At 38.0% G+C, this 20042-nt stretch overlaps 1 protein-coding gene across 1 annotated transcript in view; it reads right to left on the reverse strand.

Moving 5' to 3' along the window:
- Positions 1-18370, reverse strand: part of HDAC9 (histone deacetylase 9) — a gene marked incomplete at both ends in the record, with an annotated part of 426230 nt that extends 407860 nt beyond the window's left edge. The window contains one exon of the mRNA XM_080339190.1: positions 18322-18370. Within this exon, the coding sequence (XP_080195316.1) occupies positions 18322-18340 (19 nt within the window). The remainder of the gene's footprint in view (positions 1-18321) is intronic.
- Between the last annotated feature and the right edge of the window lie 1672 nt (positions 18371-20042).

Here is a 20042-nt window from a genome sequence, read left to right on the forward strand (position 1 = left end):
TGACTGTTTAGCAAGAACAAAAACATCAGTGTGTTATCAACATTATTCTCATTCTAAATCCAAAACACAACACTATACCAGCTAGTAGGAAGAAAATGAACTCTATCTCGGCCAAAACCAGGACAACAACAAATCCTGCAAGCTAAGGCAACAATACCTCCTACTAGCCTGTCTTCCCTTGTGCCTCAGCATGGCCTTTCAGAGCTTCCATTCCCACAGAAGGCTGTCCATTGAGTTGCTCCTGCAGATGCTTCCAAGGATATTTCAAGTCAGAATGTACCAGATTAGCAAAACCCTAAAATTTAAACCATTGACTGCTGAACAGACCAGGATGCATTCAGAGAAAGTACTTTAGGTATTGCTATGCTCAGAGATCTCTGGCAGAGAGAAATGAACATTGAGTTGAAGACCATAGAGAGCAGCCTCTTCTAGCACAGATTTCTGATTAATGCACCTCAGTTTACATCTGAACAAGACCAGTGCTAGACCTGGGTTTATGCAAAAACTAAATAGTTTTCAAAGAATCGAGAATCAGTTCAACCAAAAATTATTTCTGAACTTTAATGAAATAGAGTTGTTCCAGCAAGAATACATGCAAAAAAACATTGGAATGACAAATTCCTTCTTGTGATGCCTTTTAGGTGAAATACCTGGACGCTTCATGTGGCTTTTAAACAAAAAATTACTTAATTTTTAAAAGTTAGAATATAATAATTAAATTCAGAAGTCAACTATTTGTTCTAAATCTGGTTAAAATCATCCCTTCCTGCTCTTTCTTTCCTTAAAAGTAACCAGCTCCTATGGCACAAATAACTTACAGCAGGTATCTTTACTAGTAAAGCACAGTTCTCTGCTTGTACCAATTAAGATCTTCTTAACAGCATAATCGATGTAAAGCTACTTCTATGTCTAATCTTAATCTCCTCAGCAGGTAAATGGGAAAGGGAGATAAGTAGTAGGTATGCAATGCATTATTTCTCTCGTCTACCAAATTCTTAATTAAGGAAATGCTGAGATCTCAAGTGAAGAGTTCAAGGATGTCACTTCCCCTTCCTTTCTTGCTCCTCTGTTTGGGAGCAGGTCATAGTTATCCTATGGTAAATAGACTGGGAGCCATTTTTAGGTCACCGACAAAAATATTTTATGTGAGAAACCTGGAGCAATCAAATAATCACAGAGTTTTTCCTACAGCTGGGATGATCTAATTCCAAACACTCACCAGTTTAAGACTGCATGTCATATATATAGCTACTTAAAAACTCATTTGCACAGTTTTATCACTTCTGCTGTCAAAAACTAGGAAATTTCTATAATTTGATTTTAACCTAAAACATCTTAAAATAGTAACACTTATAGTCAGGTTCTAAGATCTACTTGTAAATTGAACCTGCAATCATGTTCTGTCAAGGACAGATTTGCAAGTTCTTAAATCAGTACTTGTTTCAGCCAATGATCAAACAGACTAAACAAGTGCAATTAAAAAAAAAAAAGAAGTAAATTAGCACATTTTCAAATCACTTTTGAAAGTTATTCTCATACTGAAATGCTTCCAAAAAAAAAAAAAACCTTGTAACCTAAAACTCTGCTTGGCAGCAATTAGTATAAAAAATTACAGACCACAAAAAGACTGATTAATGTACTTCCTGCAGTTCAAAAAAAAAAAAAATCTCATGACTCATGAGCATGACAGGTGCAAAAGAATTAAAAGTCGAGGAGAGAATGCCACACTACCATTTCAGACAGATTTGCACTGTAGATATGTTTAAATATAAGCATCTAGAGAAAAAAAAAGGTACATCTTACCCACCCATAACTGAGCTAGTTCAGGTAGTAGCGCTACCTGCAGTGACAGGCTGGATTTTTTGTGGGGTTTCTCATAGGAGGCTTAAATTGTTTACGATGATGACAATTTGCATGGTAGACATGAAGGTGAGGAACTCTGTGAGATCACATAATGCAGAGAAAGAAAAATCTGTATTGAACATAAAATTTCATAGAGAAAAGGCATTTCATTCAGAAAATGTAATTATTCATTTAATTAAAGCAAATAGTGCTAAGGCTAAAAAAAGTTAAAACATCAATAGAACATCAAGATCATAACTAAATCCAGTTGCCATAGAAAATGTAAAACACTAAAAGGAGAAGGATGTGGAGACATATAATCGTTCAATATGACTGTTTCATGCCAGCTGTATGTAATTTGTATCATTTGCCTGTAAAGTACACACCTGAATCAATCCCGGTCTTCAAAAGGCTTTGCTCAAACCAAGACTCATATCTGGACCTTCTGCACAACAGCTTTAACCGGATATCAGTTGCTTAAAAACGTGATCACTGCTTTTCAGGTTTGAACATCTTGGCTTCTGTTACAATTCCTAAGAGAGGCTACCTCCTCAAATATTCCGCCTCCTTACCCCAGGTTTTTGTATAATCATAAGAGTCTAGTTAGGTAAATACTGAAGTGAAAAGCAATCTATACATACACAGCTAGAATGGCCTGGAGGGTGTGCTTATTGCACACTAGGCTCCCCTAGAAGTAGATCAGCAGACCTCATAAACAGAGTTGGAGCAATACTGTAGGTTGAGATATTCACCTCCAAGCCCCTGAAGCAAAGTAGAATTCCCTGTCCCAAGTGGTTCCAAATCAAGTAGAGTGGCCTTAAGCTTCAGTTTCCCACTTCTAGACTAGTCATTGAGACTCATAAATACAGTCTGAACAGAGGCTGCCAGCAGCAGGCTGGTGAACTGTGGAAACTGCCAAACCTCAGAATAGGTTTTGGTTTTAACACCATCAGTTCAGCAAAAAGTACTGCAAGGAACCCTTCCTGAAATCATACAGGCTGTTGTTCTGATGGATCTTTGCCAACTATCATTCTGACATACTTCCTACGTTTCGTGTAATGCTTTATCCCTACAAACTTACTCCAAAGAAGTCCCACTGATCATTATACCATTAATTCCATTTAAATATTTTCCACTTGCTCTTACTCCCAGAGTAAGAGCCCTGTTGTACAAAGACACATCATCATAATCTAGTCCTTGCCAAATACAGCTGTGAGCAGTTATTGTGCATGCCTTTGAGTTTTATGTAACTTTCCTTTGGCTTACACACATGGAGAAATATTAAAATAAATTAACATTTTACTGGTTCTCTAATTGGAAGTGTCTGTTCGAACAAATATGTTTATCAAACAATTTGACTGGGAAAATACATTACTGTAGCTGTAGTTACCCAAATTACATGCTGTCTAAAGCAAAAAGGGCAAAAGCATCTGGCTCCATATAACTTATATTTTCTAGGCAGCTTGCAGCTGGTTCTGATTAAGCAGCATCTCAGTACTCCAAGAGATCTATTTTTAATTCTGCAAGTCTATTTTTAGGGCTCACACATCCAAGGCACATGGTGTTTACATTAATAAATGAACAACCGCCTACAGTTAAGAAAAGCTTTGTGCAATTCTTATGGCACAGTCACTGTGCAACATAGATGGATGGTTAAATAAAACATCGTGTGTACTATTTAAAGAGACCTTGCCAACCTCCTGGCTCCTTGTAGGACTGCAAAAAGCAGCTCTGGAGAGCTTGAACAGCAGAAGGAGATGTTGCCGGACAACAGGATGATTTACTTCAGAAGTAATATTAGGGTGCATGTCCAGGAAGAGACTACGTATCTCCTGGCCCAACCTATCTCCCCAAAAAAAGAGTGTACAGAATTACCCAGAATGTACAGATTACCCAGACAGCTTATCTCTGTATGTTATGCAGCCACATGTGTAAATACTGTCCTTACCATCTAAGAGCACGTATTAATGAACAGGAAAACAATGTACAATTTACAATAACGAAAGCTGTTACTAAAGGTCAAACTGTCAACAGTGGATATTGCCAAGTCCAGGCAACACTAGCAGACCTATTTGCAGGGGGTTTTTTTATAGATAGACACATACACACACGGTGTTTTCATGTGATTTTTGATTGTACAATAGCAGCACATTCCTGTACCATCAAAACATCCCTTTCACAAGGATATTAAATACATGCACTAGAAAGGTTCAGGGTAGGACATGGCTCTGGGATGCTGTTGGGGTTTTTTCCATTTGGTTGGTGTAGTTTTTTTGTTTCTGTTTTGGTTTTGTTCCTTTTTTTGTTTTTGTTTGTTTGTTGGGGGGGGGGGGGGGGGGGGGGGGGGGGGGGTGGTGAGTGGTTTGTGTTTTTGTGTATTGTTGGTTGGTTTTTTTTTAAAGTCTGTATTTTTTCATTCCATGGTACTAAACTGCAACATCATCTTTTAGGAGGGGTGGAAAAAAAGACCAGTAACCAGCTGTAATGAAGTTAAACATAGTTAAGCTAAAGCTAATCCATGCTACAATTTTTATAATACTAACTCAATTTTTCCCAGATTTGCAACCTGTTGTTGCATAGACCACTGCAGACAGTACGTGTATCCTCCTCCACCTCTGATCCCCCACTCTTCCAAACCAAAGCAGGCAGCTGTACCCACCAGCACGAGCTGGCCAAGGGAGCTGCTAACGCTCTTAGGGAGGATGTGATCCCAGAGTTTGGTTCTGGATTAAAGTTATACAGAAAGGACTACTAGTCCTGAATGTAAAAGTTTTTACTGCTTCCAGAAACCCTTCCCCGAGGTAAGAAAACACAAAACATGATAATAGCAATCCAGGTATCCCTTTAACAATCAATTAAAGGAATTTGTTATTCCACCTCACATCTACTGAACTACCTCAGCAATATAACAGACTTTAAAACTAGTGGCAGCTAAATACCTTCGAATCTCATCAGTGGGAACGTTTCAGCACCATAAAGTACCGACTAGCTATAAAGTGTTAGCCAGCTCTGAAACAAATCTCCATTTCAGCAGCTAGCCATGCAGCGCACTGAGACGCTGGTCCCCGTTCCCTTGTGACACTGAGAGCAGTGCCAAGCGGAAGGGAGGCTATTTCCCAGGAAGTTCTTTAAAAATTTCTTTTCCTTACTCACACTTTAGACACACTTATTCTCATGTATTCTTAAGTTTCTGCATATGTTTTCTCTCCATAGGTTTTTTCTTATGTACTTGTTGCATACGCTTTTGAGCCATCTCCAGTGCTTACCTCTGCCCCTTTCCACTGCTTTTAAGGTCTCCATCCTATCTCATTTGCCCTTCTCTATGTTGCTCTCAAGCCACTGTGTCACTATTCTTTTCCTAATTCTCCTCTACATGCACATGCTCGTTTTGACTCAGTTGATTGGCTGAGGAGTTTCTTACTATTACTGAAAGAGCTATACTATCATATTCCCATGTATAGATAGATCTGCAGCCCAAATACATCTACTGCAGTCATGTGTTAGTATCTCCCTGCCAGAGAAATGAACGGTGTCTCCACAACTCTACAGGTACTCCTAATCAGCTCACTGAAATCAAAACAGTATTTATCATCTATCACAATTCCTTGGATGGTAATGGATTAAGGACTGCTCACAGGACTAAACTTTCTTGAGTGTTTGCTCAGAGAGGGCAAGTAGACCCCTCAAGTGCATCCAAGGACACACCATGTAAGGCATGTTCTAATATGCTGGTTTGGAAAGGTAACACATTGAAGTCACAGAAGGAACACAGGGGAAAGATGTACTATTTCATATAGTAGCACTGTGTTTTGAGCCGAGTTCCTATCTCCTACTCTTTACGAAATAGCTGAACAGAGAAGACAAAACAGTAGCTATTTCAGGATTTTCCTGTCCTAGCTTATACTTACTTGTGGATTTGTCCACACAAAATTTTTCTAGGGCAACTGCTGAACGTTTCTATATAGGAAAAAGGATATTAATGAGGATCTGAGGCAGCTTTTGAGCAATGCAAGAGTGTTCTTTGCACCCACAGCAACTGCTGAAAGACGAGTTGGGGATATCTAAATGAGCTGTATTCAGCTTAAGTCACTAAAGATATACTTCAAGGCTAGAGGAACAGCCACAGGCACCTTAGAGGAAGCTGTGAAAGATATCTGATGTCTGTTTTCTTCATGCAGCTTGAAGTGTGCATATTGTGCACTGGCCTTTATTACAGGGCACTGCCTCAAAATAGTACTGTCTCAAAATACAGAGTAGTTGTATTTTTCCCACTGGTTTATGCTGCTTTTTATTTTTTTAAAGCAGGGATTCTGCAATGCTTCTTCCTATTAATTAGCTTCTCTATAAGTGTTGGCATCACTATTGTGATTCAACTCCCTCTATCCTTAGCAAGGAGATTTGGTTAAATGCAGGCAGCATATGGGCTGCATGTTCTAGCAAGACAAAGGATTGCTAATGCTGCTCCCGAGTCAGAGCTGAGCGTTTCCTGAAACAGTGAACATGTCTTTGCCCCCTACTCTGATTAGCAAGGGATGCAAGTCACACAACACAGAGCACATATGGTAACTCACAGAAAAAAAAAAGAAACCTCTTTTCCTTTACCACGACCCAAATCAGTACTCCTTTGTGAATTTCCCACTCATGTCAGATCATTCTTCACCACCCAGGATAGGAAGAATCAAGAATACAGACATGAAGCTTCTATAAATGGATGACACAGACATTCAGTTTTGAAAAACCTGTAAACCGATTTCTGTGCAGCACAGATGCAGCCTTACACAGCAGTACATGGAGGAAGCCGTGGGTGAGCAGTCGGCATCTACATCACTTCTGCCATGGCAATGTCCTACAGCCACGAACTGAGGGGCACAGAACCTGGTTAATACATAATCCAGACACTCAAAAGTGAATATGTCTGCAAACAGAGGGTTATTAAGCAACAAGAGATTTGTGAACAGTAACTTCTTGCACAATTTTACTTTTCTGTAATGGAAATTTTCCTTTAGTTTTTACTTTCTATATACACTTTCTGAATAGCAACAGCTCAAGTATCAAAGTCAGATAAAGCACTGCTTTGACAATGTCAAGAAATTAAGTTTCTTGACATAAAGAACCCTTCAGAGAAAGGTTCAAGAACCAACTGTTATGATACCACTTTGGAAAGATGAAAGATGCCTTGGACAGGGCAGACACCGAACACTTGTTCAGTTTAAAGCAAAACTGAATAACTCAAAGAGCATACAACATCTGCAGATAAAAGCAAGTTGGGAGAACTACAAGCACTTCAGAACAGAGGATTAGAATTCTACCTATCTCAAAATGAAAAGATAAAAATCAACGAAATGAAATGCAAGTGTAAAAAAATAAACTTCAGGAAGAAAGCAAAAATAAAAAACAATGAACAAAACTAAAAAAACCCCTCTATCTCCTGTCTGCAATAGAGCATGCTAAAAACTAAATTAGTCAACAGTGGAAAACAGTTCAAAGAACAGGCAACTCACATCTGTAAGGGTGGAATGAACAGAAAATGCAAGGTATCTCAGTATCATCACCCAGAAAATAATATTTCCAGGTGGCACCTTAAGAATCTAAGAGAAAACTGAAGAGATATTTAAAAGTGTGGTTTATGTGAAAATGTTAAAGAAATGGATTTTTACAATCTTGTGGGCCATAAAGACACACTAGCAAACCCTCTCCTAGGAAAAGAATATTGAACAGTGAGGAGAGAACTAGTATGGCAGAGGTCACTAGTTCTCAGGTCTTCAGATCAAACAGTCATTAACTGCAATTCAGAAAGGATACTTTGCATAAGAATTCAGAAATTTTAAAATAACTCAGTGCTTTGTTTTGGCAGAAACTGGCAGTATGTTAAACCGAGAACGTTAAACTCATAGGAGTTGTGTCAAACCATCTCAGGTCACCTTCCTTTCTGCCAGAATTTCCAGCCAGAGGCCAGCACCTCTGGGATACCTAACTCTGGAACAGACATTGAGGTTGACAACACCAACACCACAGGCCCAAGAACTACACTCTTCACCAAAAGCAGACAGTACTCTAGGACTCTTGACAGAAAGAACAGAAAAACAAAACATTAACCAGGTATTATATGATTTCAAAATCCTGCCCCACTATGAGCAACACTCCAAGATAAGATATTTTGTGTTAAAAGTTTAATGTGGTCTGAAACAGATTAACAAAATTACCAGAGTTTACAAATCACTTTTTTTTTTTTTAGGACGCCCTGGAACAGATTCAAACCATGAGTTTTGTTGCTTCAGCAGAACTTGCTTCCACCCCACAACGTGCACATCATTGCCTGAAGCAAATTCTGTCCCGCGTCCTGAATCAAATCATACCTTGCGGTCTCTCTAGCAGTAAGTTAATTTCTAGATAAAGATATTACACACACTATGACATTTCAGAATTTGTAATGAAGTTTTCAAATTGTCACCAGCTTCAAAATAAAGGTGCTACAAAATAGTCCTGCTTTTTGCAAGATACCTAATCTGCAAATTACCTCTTGTGTTATAATTATCACTGCAGAAACACTTATTCTGCAGAAACACACGGGCTGCCAGAGACAAAATTAGGAGGTGGTGTGTGGGTGGCAAAAAAATCAAAAGTTAGCAAACACACTTTTTTAGGGTATTCAATATAATCACCAGTCATGCAGCCGATCTAATGAATGAAGAAACTAAAAGTTTTTATTCCTGGTGTCTTATTTAATTTTCTATATAATGTAACACTTTAAAAACAGATCATTACCAAAAATGTAGCTGTTATAAATTTACACAGGAAAATATTAATTGCACTGATCTTTGAACAAAGCATATGGCACGTACTTCTAACTGCTTTGTATTGCATGTACTTTAATGAACATGAAAGAACGCCTGGCAGTCAGATGCTGAAGTATCACTTCAAAGGTGTATGCTATATGACAGATGATGTGACCTTGTTGGTCATTTATTTCAGCTATGGAGCTGCAAAACAAAAATGTTCACTAAGCCTTCAAATCCTACATGGATAGAACTGGGAACTCTTTAGTATTTGGAAACCAGAAATGCCAGTAAAGTGATGTGTGAAGAAGTCCTTAGTATTTCTTTCCAGTTTTACCTAGGACTAGGTAATCCCAGAGTTTTGGAGACTGACTATGCTTCACCTGCTGAAAGATCACTCCCGATTTTCCTTTCAAATGTAGTACCTGAGTTAAACACTCTTTCCTCCTCCCTCTTCTCTCCTCGCCTTGCCAATACCATCGATTGTGTAGTAAACCACAGTGAGGAACACATCCAAGCTAAAACCAACCCTTTTTTTCTTGGGAACAGCTGAGCCTGGATCAGTTCCCAAATGTTTCATCCTGTGGCTACACAAATAAATGCACCCGACCTGAGTGAGCAGTCAATGAGAAGAGTGAGAACAACTGGCAAGCAGTCACTGGCACTGCCATTGAAAAATTCACTTCTCAAAATGTAGCCTCCTCTTGGTGGCTTTTTGAATCACATAGTTGCCCTGCTCACAGCCTCCCTCTTGCTCTCCCTTCAAAGATGGTACTGACACCCCTTGCACCCCACCCACAGCCCCCCTACCCCCCCAAAAAAAACCAATAATACCTCACCCCTGAGCCATGTGGAGTTTGAGCACAGAATGACACATGGCAACTGATTAGATTAGATGGGCCTGGGCCATTTCTTTAGTTGAGCTGGTTCAGATCCTGACTTGATTTAGAATTACACAACATATTTGTTCTCAGAGCAAACGCATATACCTAGGGACGGCTTTACAGTTTGCACTAAAGGGTTTGCATCAAGTGAAGCTGAGCTTTTCTAAGGTAAGGCAGGACACTCCCACTGCATAAGCTTCCAGTGAGCACAGTAACTTCAGCATTACAGACAGAAGACGTAGAAGCAGAGTTGGTTAAGTATTTCCTGGGAGACTGGAATCCAAACTTCTAAATTTGGAGGCTTTCCAAACTTATCCAGAGCAATAGCAGACTTCTACTTATTAAAGACACGTGAACATTTTGTCATACAGCTAGTGACAATTGAAGAAACTTTAGGTGGTTGTTGGGATTTACACTTGGTAAGGATGAGTCACAGGAGGAATGAGGCCCCCACCATTACTCAGCATATTCCAGTGGTTAATTACCAACACTGCTGAAAAAAGGGAGCCCCATTTCTCAACTGAATTTGTCTAGTTTCAGGATCCATCCACAAGATATCACTAAATCTTCCTGTTAGGAATAAGCATTGCATGTATCCAAAATCTTTTGCACATTGGCACTCATATGTAAAAAGAACCGTCCATCACATTGTCTCTCAAGCTTCAGCAAAATAAGACAGATTGAATGACTGAATTGCTGAAGCTTCTTTCAATAAGGTATATTTTCTAGACCTTATATTATTTCTGCAAACTCTTTTTCAAATCCCTTTAAGTGTTGCTATCAGAATCGGAACTAGCACTCCAAGAACAGTTCTGTTCACTCAGTCTAAATGGAGACTAAAGGAAAAGTTTTGCTTGGCTCTACCCATGTCTCTTTTCTGTGTTGAGAAGCAAACTAAGACATATTCTTGAATAATCCAAAGCTTCTGTCTGCATCTTCAACGCTGGATCTGGCCGTCAAAGTAGAAGCATTACTTACTCTCAGTATTCACCTCCCATGTCATAACAAAGCCTGTGTGCTTTATTAGCTACCGCAGGGCACTAGCTTCTCTTTTTCATGGTTCAGGGTATTTATCATGACTTACAGTCAAAAAACAAACAAAACCAAAAACATTCCTGTGTATAGATAGACAGTGAAAGACTGATAGTGGAAAGCTATCAAGAGAGGACTATCAAGTCAGGGCCCTGGAGCACACAACCTACAAGGAGAAGCTGAGGAAGCAGAGCTTGTTTAGCTCAGTGAGAACATGGCTAGGGTGGTGGCTGAAGAGCCACCTGCCACTAGTTGGAGGAGAGTTGCAAACAGCATGCAGGCACATTTTTCTCAGTGCTGTTTGATGACAGTGAAAGGCTCCACAGCCACAAATTCCAGCTTGGAAGCTCAGACTTCTCAGCAGGAAGAAAGTATTCAAGCAAGATGCCCAGGGAAGCTCTGCAGATCTCCAGCCCTTGAGGGTTTCAAGGCTTATCTAGAGAACATCATGCCTGTCCTGACTCGGTGTTGGCAACAGCCCTACAGGACCTCTAGAGGACTCTTCTAATCAGCATTCTGTGATTCTCCTCTTCTTAAGTGCCACATTCTTTGTTACTCTTATTTGATTAAAATGCATATTTTTCAAAGGAATTTACTTTATCAAGTAGGATTATATAACCAAATTTATTCCAGTGTAACTGATGTTAGCTTTACCAGATTTAATATTTCTTTTCCTCTAGATAACTGATAAAAATAATCAGTAATGCTAAACTAATAATAAATTCCTACAGATATCCACTAGGAAAACCTGCAGGGGATAACTGTTTTCCCTATGTGCAATGCTTTCTGAAACCTGTTAGCCAGTTTTTTATTTTACTCAGGGCTGTAATGAATTTGGATAGTGTTATTTTTAACAGATTCTCACATACCACAGAAGTCTAATTATATTCCTCAACAATTATCTTTATCAGGCAGTCCTTCTATAATCAAAATCATTAACCATTTGTCGAAAACTTCTTTCTTAGAACCATGTTAGCAGACATTTTTAACATCATATAACATACAACATATAACAACAGAGAATGCAGTCTTCTGACGTGCCTTTCCTGTGGTCACTCAAAATATAAACACATGTATTTACCTATTTAAAGTAGACATACAGCTATTTAAAACATTAAATAGGACATTACCCTTATTTTATAGCATTCTGAAGTCTGGTTTAAAACATTTAGAAATCCGTTTTGGCAGTTATGTTTATATTGTATTCAAGTTATCCATGTATGTATATTACACATATTATACACATTACATTATACATATATTACACCTGATGTTTAATATTTGAGTATTGCTGAAACACTGTTGTTGTTGCTATGAGATGCAAAACCAAAAACTTAACTCCTCCAAGAGCAAACAGAGAAACATTTGTTTCCCCTTCTACACTGTTACCTTTATGCACACTGAACACCACCACAGGCCAATGCCATTGAAAAAGATAAAAAAGGTATAAATGATATTACATTGAGGATGATTCTTTCAATATGGAATTGTGGTTTTGTGTCATTTGTCTTGCATCCATGCTGAATCACATGCTTGCCCAGAGTATTCCCATACACAGCAAAACTCAGCATGGTCTCCCATCTACAACGCACTGAAAACAAAGCCTTTGACAAGCAGCAAAAATTAAGGCATCGAAAATACTTCTGCATCGAAAGCCCAGATCTCTCATAACAAGAGAGCTCTTCAGAGTTTCATTCTGTAAGTAACCATATACCAAACCATACTAGCTGGGGAGCCAAAAGCCAATTAATTTATTCAATGTTGCTACATTGACTTAAACTATATTTAGCTGGTCTTGCTCCCAAGACTCCAATGAAAGGGCAACTGTGCCATCCTGGTTTAATGAACTAATCAGAGTAAAAAATCTGATGGCTCTGACAGGACAATGAAATACTGTATTTTGTCAATGGACAATAAATTTGATTACCATTTCTACATGTGTGTGTTTTAAGTGTCTAAGTAAACACTGAGCATAGCTTATGCACTTAAAATGAATAAAATTTTGCGACTCAAAAAGCCATTCTGAAGACTCTTTATGAGCTTTATAAACCACACTGAAATTAAAAAACACAAAACAAAAAACAAACAAACAAAATTCACAACCCACAGAAACAAACAAACAAAATACAAACACAACTAACACACCTTTTAAGATTTATTCCCAGAGAGCTAATTTAGCTGTTAAATTGCTAAGCGCTACTACTCAAAAATTAAGACCTGTGCTTTGGCTACACAGAACAACAAAACAGCTTGAAAGACAAACTAGCAGACAAAAACACCTAGTGGCTAATATTAACAAGTGGTTCCTGAACGGAAAAAGACAATACAACTGCAGTTTTCAAGCACAGTATCTGTTTGAAGAGACAGATGTACGCACAGGTTAAATTTTGCATGCATATATTGTGTTCAAGCACCGCAAAGTTATCTCAAAAAACACTCTCCAGACTTGCTTTCTGCAGTTAACCTGAATTTGTAGAAAGTAGTAACTGATCTCACACCACATTGGCTACATGGCTTGTGTTGTGATTATTTATTTACTTAAAATTTGAAAGTTAACATACAAAATGACAGACCTCCATGAACATGTGCATGTGTAAATACACACGAGAGGACAACCATGACTCTTTGATGCTTTGATTATCAATTTTAATGACAAATGGTGTAAATTTCTTCTAAAAGACAAAAAAAAATAAAGCAGCTCAATGTATTTACAAACTTTTAATTACTAGCAACTGAAGAATATGATGCTTCTGTGTGCACGCAGAATTTTATTCATTATTTGGTTGTCTTGTATATTAATTCCCCTGTGGCAAAACATATTTTGGATCCAAATTTTTCATTCATGCTTGTGAAGTATTGGGATTTTACCCAGAAGCACCTAGATAATGATGTCAGGCTTAAACTATTATGAGAAAAATACAGAGACACAGAAAGAGAGTCTATAAAAAGTGACTTCTTCTATATTTCATAAGGGCAAAACTAAGATTTATATCAGCCTGAGGCTATTTTGGACTTCTGTAAGGAGATTCAAGAGGTCAAAATCTGATCTGCACATCTGAGTCATGCTTTGCATTAAATGTTAAAAAAAGAAAGAGGTGCAGTGGGGGAAGAATCCTTCATTTCTACATTTTATTAAGTCTGAGCTTATAGGTTTTATTTCTTCCTTTTTGATATCTTAAAGAGCTGCTGTTACATACAGATATATATATATTGATATATAGATAACTTATCTGTTAATAGATAACAGTTATTAATCCTGAAACTTTATATGCCATATTCAGTGAATTCACCAAATAGTCATGACAAGGAACAAACATACTTGATTCCTTCAGTCTATAATGAGAGGTCCAAAAACATCTATGCAGTCAGCTTCAATGGAACTTGAACACCTGCTGAAACACACCTATTTCCTACTTCGTTTTGGACTCAAAGTTCTCTTAAATGTTTTAACAAAGACTGACAAATTGTATTTTAGAGTAAGTAAATACATGATCATTCATCAAAATATTCATCTATTCACATCATTTACTGCTGGTGCAGAGATGGCTGTTTACTGGACTGCAAGGTAACATTTCACTGCATCCTAATTTTAAAACAGTAGTGGAAATGCCATTTTGGAGCGTTTCCTATACTTAAAGAAATTCAGAATCAAGAGGACAGAAAAGTGATCCAAAAGTAGGAACTGTCAGAATTCGGTACATGACTCCTCTTCTCCACTCAGCTTATTAAGAAAAAAATTCACCTTCTGATTGACTACAGCAACAGAGAGCTCTTACAAGATACTAAAGACCTGGAAAAATAAGAGCAGAAGAAGTTTGAACAGGGATTTCCAAAACAGTACATATCAGACTGGGTTTTTAACTCAGAAATTACAGATAGATAAGAGAGCTGATTTCACCTAGGTGCAAGTAAGTAAACTGCACACAATATGACCTTGTCCTCCTCAGCAGCAGGCACATGTTGATGTGCTTTTGAAAACCGGGGACAGTGAAAAGCGCTCTCACCCAAACCAATGACCAGCTTCCCACTGCAGCATTTCACCTGTTTGCAACAGTAAAAGGAAGAAACTGGATAAGCTGGATGCGTGGTGAACCATCTGGCACACTGAGGTACCGAACACTGCTAACTGAGCGATAACACCTTGCAGAATCTAGAAACCTGCTGGACAGGTCAGAGTTCCAGGTATCTTTCTTTTTGCATCATCTATTAATATTACTTGCCCCTCCTCCTTAATAGAAATTATTCTACCCCAGGTGATGTCATGAACGACTTTATGGGTTGCTGCTTTGTTTTGTTATAGCATTTATTTAGCTATTCCAATGTTACTCTGCTTTTCACCATGAAATAAAAAGCACAAAATCTGAAAGATCTGGGTGACAGGAAAGGCAAGGAAGAGAAGATAGGATATCTTTCTGGACTTATTCCCCTTCTCAAGTTACAAAAAGAAAACCTATGGTCTTCATGTCTCCATGATCTTTATCTTTACAGAAATATTTATAGTCCACCCTTCCCCATAGGTGTTTTTTTTTCCTTTGAAAAAATCTGGACAAGGAATACCATATCAACACATGCTTTAAATAAAGTAATCTCCTGTTCAGAAAAGTAACATTCTTTGCAAGGGTTGGAATCCTTGGAAACTGAGGAGGTAGGCACATAACAAACAATCCCCAACACCACCACCAGGTTAAGAGAAGATATATTTCAAAGTATTAGACAGAGATAACTCCAAAATACATCTGTGTGTATTAATTCACTTCTAGGTATTATTTAGTATTTAACAAAAGAAAGTCTCTCTAAAAAAAGTTAACTGTTCACTATAAAAATATTTTATTTTTCTGTCCAATGTTTTTTATGCACACAGATCAGTTCAGAACAAGCAATGGCAACAGGATGTAAACATTTCCTTAATGATCTTACAATTTATAATAAGCAAAGCAAACAATCAAGCATCAGCACCTTCCCCTCTTGGGATTCAACATTTACTTTATAGTTCTGTAGATTAGCGAGAGCCTGGTCCCTTAAGGTTCAGAGAGTTGAGATCAATTTAACAGGTTACAGTGTTATTGCAAGTAGATGTTGCTACACTGGAGACCTGTTCATTGCATCATATAATGTAAGGAAATGCTTATGTGCACTGGTGCTGCAAACAAAACCTCTCCAAAGAGGTTGCTCAGATAATATTTGAATTAAATACCCCTGATTTTTGGTTGTTCCACATCAGGTCTTTCAATAGACTTTCAGACAATTTAGTTATGAAAGGAAAGCAATTCTAAAGAAATAAACATTTTCTCCACTTAGCATATCACATTGTAAAAATACAGAGAATATTAGCATAGCACACAATACTCAAAGCTTTCTACAGCACTTCAGAATTTTTTCATTGACAGAACGAGCCATCCATGAAGTGGGCTGGCCTATACCATTCATTTACTGAGTAATACTGCTTTACAAGTTTGCCTTTTTTTGTTGTTGTTTTGGTTGGTTTGTCATTTTTTGTTGTTGTGTTGGTTTTTGTTGTTGTTGTTTATTGTTGTTTTGAAGTATACTCATCTTCTGTGTAAACAGCATGTGTGAATATACGTACACAATTTATATGTATGTTGGCTACATAAACTGTAAAATGAAAATGTACAACTACCATTCTGTTGTAACCTACAACCATGACCTAAAATATTGACATTTACAAAACATTACGGAAATTTTCACAGGTCTTATATATAAGACACACAGATTGGCATTCAAATGAGCTAGCATCCTGGTATTGCACAACAGAAAAAAAAAAAGAGTGCTTTTAAATACTGTCTATATTAAATGGGAATGCTTAGTTGCTTGATTGGAAATTATTCTAAACTGCCCTAACCATTAGATATAACCAAATATAGGAACCTATTTCCTGAAGAAGCACAAGATTCTCAGAAGTGAAAAAGCAAGAGCATAAAACCCCCTACTCTAACACCATTAGTCATCAGGCTTTTGCCATTTAAACTATGCACTGTAAATGCAAGACCTGCCTTGCACAGGCTCATCATCACAGGAACGAGCTGTCTATGTCAATGTAAATCCAATTAGTTTTTCTTTTGGAAAACTAGGGATACTTCCTCAACTATTGCAAGTGAAATAAGTGCACCTTGGTATATATTTCTAACCTCACCTTGGAAGCTGAATCAGAGTCATAGAATAGTTTGGGCTGGAAAGGACCTTTAAAGTTGGATGGAACTGCCCTTCTATCTCTTCATCTGATAAGGTGAAACATAAAACAAACTCCGGGAGAAAGAAAAAGCAGCAATTACTTTAAGAAGGATGTGAGACTGAAGTCCAAACAAATCCTGCCTTATTTCCATTTCACTGAGGGAAAGAAAAATAAGGATCGTGAGGGTGATGTTGCCCTTGAATACTGCAATTCTGCACGTGCCACAGGGTGTTTTGACATGGCTGGTGTCTTAAATAACTCTACAGATAATCAGATTATATCAAATGTTTCTTCACTGGATTTGGAAAGACAGCAAACATGAATGCGTATTTAGAATCTGTTTCTTCATAGCAATAAGAGTACTGGAAAATCTGCTTTTTCTGAGAGCAAATTTCACATTGGGCTGTTTCCACAGACTACAGCTAATGTGAGAGAAAAAACATTAGAAAGATACCAAATCAACTGGAGCATCTGGAATCTGAACTGCATGTTTAGGAAAGTACAAGATTATTCCATATTAGTCACCACTGGGACAGAGATAAAACAAAGATGCCTTTCTGCTGAATGCCCCGTCATGCTTTGTATGGATAATTCACTTCAAGCGCTCAACTGCACTGTAAGAAAAAGAGGCCGAGTATGAAACCTGGCTATGCTTGACTCTACCTAATGTAAAAGCAGTTATTGCCAGTTTTCAACACTACAATCAACAATTCTCCAGAAATCCTCACTGAATTACAGTTCTATGATATAAGGCTTCTAGCAGATAAATACAACTCACTATTGCAGTATTTTCCCCTGATGCTTTTATAGGCTGTTTGCACAAAACCAAAGCAAGCATAAAGTAAGCCACCTGTAAAGGGTTATTTTACCAACAGAACTAGAAATAGATACTTCAAGTGTGGGTGAACAAAGTGTGAACCATATGGGACGTTGCACAGATTTAAATTGGGGACTCTCTCTCCTTGAAAAAAACAAAGTCAAGTCATGTTCCATATGCAGCATTCTGTTTCTTTGGAAGTTTGAACACTGGGTACAGCTACTAATAGTTCCTTTTCTATGAGGTGAACCTGAAGTAACTAATTTTGCAGGTATCAGATAAAGCAGGTTCAGAGACCACTATTAATTCCATATCCTTAAATGAGGAAACTCTATAGCGAATGCTGTGGGCAAATATGGCTTTAGAGCTTCAAAAAAAAATAAGAGAACAACATTTGCATTCTTTCTTTAAACAAGGCAATTAGGCAAAAGTAGATAATTTAATGATTGAATGCAAATATTAAGAATTAAAGTGTTTCAAGATACCTCTTCATGTCCAGTCATGATTAATCAGTTTCTTAATAAACTCTACAAAAAAGTTTTTAAAGCACTGTAGGATTATACCAGCTTAATAATTCAGCTGAGATAAGGTATCCCCAAAATAGCCTTTTTTGCCTCTATAGCCTTTATCCTGTTTTATAAGACTGTCATATCTTATGCAGCACAGCTGGCATATCAGTCATTTCCCAAATCCATTGTATCAACACAAAGAATTCTGTACATCTTAACAGAGGACAGTATTCTGCAGTAGTAAGGCATAAAAATAAACAAACAAACTGACCTGGTGTTGTGGAGCTCATTGCTCTTGATGGAATGGTAAGTTGTTGACAGTGTAAAGCCAAACTCTGGCAGAAGTTGTTCAGATTTGGAGGTTCTTCCAAAAGTGGGGAGAATCTAAATAAAACAAAGAAAAAACACTTTTGACCAATACATTAACAACATATATGTATTTTTTTTTCATGAGAATACTTATATCATCCACGCTTGAAAAGAAGAACATTTCAAATGATTTTTAAACTAAAGGCTCTCTCTTCCATGTACATTTTTGCTGTAAATTCAAGAGCTGAAGACCACTGAGAACAAGACTAAAAGTAAAAATCCACAAGTTTGAATTACAGCTCATCTACAGTAACAATATTTAAAAGCCAAGGATGAACTAGTCCTTTCTCTTTCCACTGAGATCAGGGAATTACACGAACTAGGGCCTGAAAGGCTTGAGGAAGAAATAGCTGGTTTATTTCCTTACAGTCAAGCAGCAGCCACTTCATAGTTTCACTGTAGACATTTGCAGTCAGCATTGAAACATGAATGTGTGGAAACAGAACCGCATTCAAAAGCGTTTCTGGAGTATCTACTACTTCCTTGATCTCCAGTGTTTACATAGTTCAGAATAGAACTTGCTGAAATAATTAGCATGGTTGAATGGATCTCTCACTACCAGCTAATGACTTCTCTGACATCACCAAGATAGCTGCTGACAACATGGGCTGCTCAAACATCAGGCAAGGAAGGTTCTGCAGTTTGGCTGAGTCCTCTCACAGTCCCGTGGCATTCTCAGTTCAATGCTGAAGCAGAGGCAAAAGCGTTTCTCTAATATTCCCATCTGCTGAAAGTTTAAAGCTGCAGAGAAGAGACTTTCAGGGAACTAAAATGTATTTTCATTCAAGCATGACATAGCCAGAGTAAAGGGAGAGAGGAGAAAGTTGTAGCGCATTAAAACAATTGTGATGATCCCATTCAGCCACTGCTCCCAAAGCATCTAAGTAGTCAAAGATAATCTTAGTGCTGAATATTTTAGCAGCTTTTGTCACTTTTTTTAAACCACCAACTGCACATTTAGTTTCAAGCTGAGCTCAGCCAAATTTCAGACAGTAAATGATTATACTTGGTTAAAACGTAATTTAAGTTTAGCATCATTATCGTTCAAGAAAGGGAAATAATGTATCTAAATAAGTAACTTCTGCTTTTATGCCCACTACAGTAGCCTGCTCAAACAGGCATGTTTTAACACATCCAGTACTCCAGCAGATAGCATCTGTAAAAACCCAATTCACTGCTTCTCGCTAAGAGTATGGCTGATGGTACAGAGCATACCCTCAGAAATTCTACAGATGATTCAAAACTGAGAGGAATGCTTCACAGAATAGATGGTTTGGTGCCATTCAGAGGGACTTAAAGAGGCTAGAGAAAATACTGAATGTGGCAATGGTAGCCTCCCTGGGAGAATGCAAAGGGTTGCCATGTGCCAGTCACAGCTGGGACAGGCAGCCCTGCAATTGCCACACCTCAGGCCAAAGCTTATTAGTCCATCACCAAAGCTTGTGGAGCACCTATGAAAACATGCTGAAGGGCAGAAAATGCTAGACAGAGTGAGGAGGAGAAGTGGGAGAATAAAAGTGAGAATCAGAAAGAACATCAAGGTCAGAGGAAAAGGAGGTGCTCCATCGCAGAGCAGCTAGGCAAAGATCAGTGAAGCAGACAGAGCCAGATTCTTCTCAGTGA

Source organism: Nesoenas mayeri (genome assembly GCF_963082525.1).
Source record: "Nesoenas mayeri genome assembly, chromosome: 2".
Classification (NCBI taxonomy): Eukaryota; Metazoa; Chordata; class Aves; order Columbiformes; family Columbidae; genus Nesoenas; species Nesoenas mayeri.